The sequence below is a fragment of the Chiloscyllium plagiosum genome, chromosome 17, assembly GCF_004010195.1.
Source record: "Chiloscyllium plagiosum isolate BGI_BamShark_2017 chromosome 17, ASM401019v2, whole genome shotgun sequence".
Taxonomy (NCBI): Eukaryota; Metazoa; Chordata; class Chondrichthyes; order Orectolobiformes; family Hemiscylliidae; genus Chiloscyllium; species Chiloscyllium plagiosum.
The window spans coordinates 2,301,572-2,306,827 of record NC_057726.1 but is presented as its reverse complement, the minus strand read 5'-3'; the positions used below and the strand labels follow the sequence as shown (position 1 = coordinate 2,306,827).

The following is a 5,256-nucleotide window of genomic DNA, read 5'->3' as shown; positions in this document are numbered from 1 at the left end:
TAGACAACGAGGACATAAAATTCAAGGCCAATGGCTCTGCAATCTCCTCCCTTGCTTCTCAGAGAATCCTAGGATAAATGCCATCAGGCCCAGGGGACTTATCTATTTTCACCCTTTCCAGAATTTCCAACACCTCTTCTCTACATACCTCAAAGCCATCCATTCTACTTAATTCTGACTCAGTACTCACATTGACAACAATGTCCTGTTCCTGAGTGAATACTGACGAAAAGTATTCATTCAGTGTCTCCCCAATCTCTTCAGCCTCCACACGCAACTTCCCACTACTATCCTTGACTGGACCTATTCCTACCCTAGTCATTCTTTTATTCCTGACATACCTATAGAAAGCCTTAGGGTTTTCCTGTACCTTATGGTTGTTATGTTTTCTACATTACAGCAGTCACCACTTCACTGGCCTCAAAGAGTTTTGGGATGTCCCAGAATTGTGAAAGGTGCTACAGAAATGCAAGTTCTTTCTTCTTAGGCTGGAAAGGGCTAGGGTTTTTAAGATTTGCTTTTTAGTGTTAACTCTCAGAAATTAAATCTTGCTGCAGAGTAGTTTACCACTTTGTACAGACGCTGCGTGTCGGTGCTGTGCTCTGCGCGGACGCTGCGTGTCGGTGCTGTGCTGCGCTGCATACAGACACTGCGTGTCGGTGCTGGGCTGTGCGCGGACGCTGCGTGTCGGTGCTGTGCTGCGCTGCATACAGACACTGCGTGTCGGTGCTGTGCTGTGCGCGGACGCTGCGTGTCGGTGCTGTGCTGCGCTGCATACAGACACTGCGTGTCAGTGCTGTGCTCTGTACAGATGCTGGGCGTTCCAGTACCTTGAAGAGCAGTTTCTCCGAGCAGTTGCCGTCTCTGTGTTGCATTCAGCTGGTGCCGCCCTCTCGGTCCTGTCTCAGTGCCATGCTGGCCAGTCGATGCCTCAAGTGCCTGTGCCACGATGGTGCTGACAGTACCAGGCACCACGACTGGTCGGAAGTAATGAACAGGCCTGTAGTCCCTCGGCAGGTCAGGGGGGCCATATACCTGACACATGTAACAATGGGCAAGGTGTTAGACTGAGGAGGCCTTCCTCTCGGATTCACGTGCATGCACGCGCAGACACACCCCCACTCGCGCGCACACAGACACACACGGACACGCGTGCACACACACACGCAGACAGAGTCCCCTTGTTCTGTTGGAACAATGGGCCCTGAGCTTAAATCACGGCACCGAGGGCGAAGGGGGAAGGCAATGGCCTTCAGGTTTTATCACTGGACTGTTATTCTGAAGACCACACTAATGTTCTGGGGACCTGGATTCAAATCCCACTACACTAGACGGCAGAACGTGAATTCAGTAAAACTCTGGAATTCAGAGCCTAATGATGACCATGAATCGTCAGGAAAAACCCACCTGGTTCACTAAAGTCCTTCAGGGAAGGAAACTGCCGCCCTCCCCTGCTCTAGCCTCCATTTGATTCCACACCCACAGCAATGTGGTTGACTCTTAACTGCCCTCTGGGCAATAGGGAGGAGCAATAAATACTGCCCAGCCAGAGACACCCACATCCCGTGTACAAAAAAAGATGGATTGCCACTTTGGGGCGATCAGTGCTGTAAATGACAGCCACTCTCCAATGATGCAGCACCGAAGCTACGTCAGAAGCAGTCTCAGTGCCTCTTCTGTCCTGCATGACAAAAGGAGGCCACTCAGCCCACATTACCTGTGGTAGCTCTTCAAAAGAAGTATTCAAGTAACTCCACTCCAACCAGCTCCTTCTGTTTAGCCAAGGAAAGTTTTCCTTTCCAAATTTTTATTCAATTCATTTTAGAGTCACAGGGTCAGATAGATGTACAGCATGGAAACAGACCCTTCGGTTCAATTCATCTATGCTGACCAGATATCCCAACCTAATGCAGTCCCATTTACCAGCACCCGGCCCATATCCCTCCAAACTCTTTCTATTCATATACCTATGCAGATGACTTTTAAATATTGTAATTGTACCAGCCTCCACCACATCCTCTGGCAACTTATTCCACACACGTACCACCCACTGCATGAAAATGTTGCTCCTTAGGTCTTTTTTATATCTTTCCCTTCTCACCCTCAACCTATGCCCTATAGTTCTGGACTCCCCCACCCCAGGAAAGAGACTTTGTCTATTTACCCTATCCATGCCCCTCATGATTTTATAAACCTCTATAAGGTCACCCCTCAGCCTCCGACGCTCCAGGGAAAACAGCCCCAGCCTGTTCAGCCTCTCCCTGTTGCTCAGATCCTCCAACCCTGGCAACATCCTTTACATTTTAAAGTTTCATAATATCCTTCCTCTTGGAGGGAGACCAGAATTGCACGCAATATTCCAAAAGTGGCCTAACCAATGTCCTGTACAGCTGCAACATGACCTCTCAACTCCTGTACTCAATATTCTGATCAATAAAGGAAAGCATACCAAACGCCTTCACTAACCTAGCTACCTGTAACTATACTTTCAAGGAGCTATGAACCTGCACTCCAAAGTCTCTTTGTTCAGCAACACTCCCTTGGACCTTACCATTAAGTGCATAAGTCCTGCTAAGATTTGCTTTCCCAAAACGCAGTACCTTGCATTTAGCTGAAATAAACATCTGCCACTCCTCAGCCCATTGGCCCATCTGGTCCAGATCCTGTTGTAATCTGAGGTAACCCTCTTCGTTGTCCACTACACCTCCAATTTTGGTGTTACCTGCAAACTTACTAACTGTACCTCTTATGCTCACATCCAAATCATTTATGTAAATGACAAAAGGTAGAGGACCCAGCACCAATCCTTGTGGCAGTCCACTGGTCACAGGCCTCCAGTCTGAAAAACAACCCTCCACCACCCTCTGTCTTCTACCTTTGAGCCAGTTCTGTATCCAAATGGCTAGTTCTCCCTGTATTCCATGAGATCTAACCTTGCTAACCAGTCTCCCATGGGGAACCTTGTTGAACACCTATAGGTCATATCTACTGCTCTGCCCTCATCAATCCTGCAAGAGGCCCAGCAATCACTTCTCTAGCTTCCCACAGAGTTCTCGGGTACACCTGATCAGGTCCTGGGGATTTATCCACTTTTATGCGTTTCAAGACATCCAACACTTCCTCCTCTGTAATATGGACATTTTTCAAGATGTCACCATCTATTTCCCTACAGTCTATATCTTCCATATCCTTTTCCACAGTAAAACTGATATAAAATACTCATTTAATATCTCCCCCATCTCCTGCGGCTTCACACAAAGGCCGCCTTGCTGATCTTTGAGGGGCTCTATTCTCTTCCTAGTTACGCTTTTGTCCTTAATGTATTTGTAAAAACCCTATGGATTCTCCTTAATTCTATTTGCCAAAGCTATCTCATGTCCCCTTTTTGCCCTCCTGATTTCCCTCTTAAGTGTACTCCTACTGCCTTTATACTCTTCCAAGGATTCACTCGATCTATCCTGCCTATATCTGGCATATGCTTCCTTCTTTTTCTTAACCAAATTCTCAATTTCTTGAGTCATCCAGCATTCCCTATACCTACCAGCGTTCTCTTTCACCTTAACAGGAACATACTGTCTCTGGATTCTCATTAACTCATTTCTGAAGGCTTCCCATTTTCCAGCCGTCCCTTTACCTGCGAACATCCACCCCCCAATCAGCTTTTGAAAGTTCTTGCCTAATACCGTCAAAATTGGCCTTTGTCCAATTTAGAACTTCAACTTTTAGATCTCATCACCCTAATTTTCCATAATCACCCTAAAACTCTTACAGATAACTGAGATCTTCTTACAAATTTGTTTCTCAATTTCGCGCTGACTATTGAGGGGTCTTTAGTACAATCCTAATAAGGTGATCATGCGTTTCTTATTTCTCAGTTCCACCCCAAATAACCTTCCTGGTCCTAATCCCAGGAATATCCTCCCTAAATACAGCTGTAATATTATCCCGAATCAAAACCACCACTCCCCCTCCTCTCTTGCCTCCCTTTCTATCCTTCCTGTAGCATTTGTATCCTGGAACATTAAGCTGCCAGTCCTGTCCATCCCTGAGCCACGTCTCTGTAATTGCTATGATATCCCAGTCCCATGTTCCTAACCATGCCCTGAATTCATCTGCCTTACCTATTAGGCATCTTGGATTGAAATAAATGCAGTTTAATTTACCTTGTTCTCTGCTTTGTCCCTGCCTGCCATGACTGTTTGACTCGCTGCCTTTCCCAACTGTATCAGTCTCAGACTGATTTCTTTCCTCAATATTTCCCTATGTCCCACCCATACCTTTCAGAGGTTTAAATCCTCCCAAGCAGCTCGAGCAAATTTCCCTGCCAGTATATCAGTCCCCTTCCAATTTAGGTGCAATCCGTCCTTCTTGTACATGTCACTTCTACACCAAAAGAGATTCCAATGATCCAAAAATGTGAATCCTTCTCCCATACACCAGCTCCTCAGCCATGCATTCATCTGCTCTATCCTCCTATTCCTGCCCTCACTAGCTCATAACACCAGGAGTAATCCAGATATTACTACCCTCAAGGACCTCCTTTTTAAATTCCTACCTAACTTCCTATATTTTCCCTTAAGAATCTCATCATTTTCTCTCCCTGTGTAATTAGCTCCAATGTAAACACGTCCTCCTGCCGATCCCTCTCCCCTTTGAGAATACTTTGGATCCTCTCAGCGATATTTTGTGATGCTGGCACTATGGCAGAAAGACACCATTCTGAACTTGCAGCGTGGGTTGGTACCTGGGACTTCGATGTTGTGGCTATTACGGAGACATGGGTAGAACAGGGACAGGATTGGCTGTTGCAGATTCCAGGGTTTAAATGTTTTAGTAGGGTCAGAGGTGAGGGTAAAAGAGGGGGAGGTGTGGCATTGCTTGTCAAAGATAGTATTACAGCGGTGGAAAGGACGATGGATGAAGACTCGCCATCTGAGGTAGTTTGGGCTGAGGTTAGGAATAGGAAAGGTGAGGTCACCCTGTTAGGAGTCTTTTACAGGCCTCCTAATAGTCATAGAAACATAGAAGAAAGGATTGCGAGGATGATTCAAGAGAAGAGTGAAAGAAATAGGATGGTTTTTATGGGGGACTTTAACTTTCCTGATATTGATTGGGAAAGATTTGGCTCAAGTTTGTTAGATGGGTCAGTGTTTGTCCAATGTGTGCAGGAGGGTTTCCTGACACAATATGTAGATAGGCCAACAAGAGGTGAGGCCATACTGGATTTGGTTCTGGGTAATGAACCAGACCAGGTGT

General features: G+C 46.2%; 1 protein-coding gene across 1 annotated transcript in view; it reads right to left on the bottom strand.

Annotated features, from left to right (window-relative positions):
• gpatch1 (G patch domain containing 1) overlaps positions 1–5,256 on the bottom strand; it is an 81,809-nt gene that overhangs the window by 48,815 nt on the left and 27,738 nt on the right. The window contains exon 11 of the mRNA XM_043707501.1: positions 568–1,035. Coding sequence (XP_043563436.1) covers positions 568–1,035 — 468 coding nt within the window. The remainder of the gene's footprint in view (positions 1–567; positions 1,036–5,256) is intronic.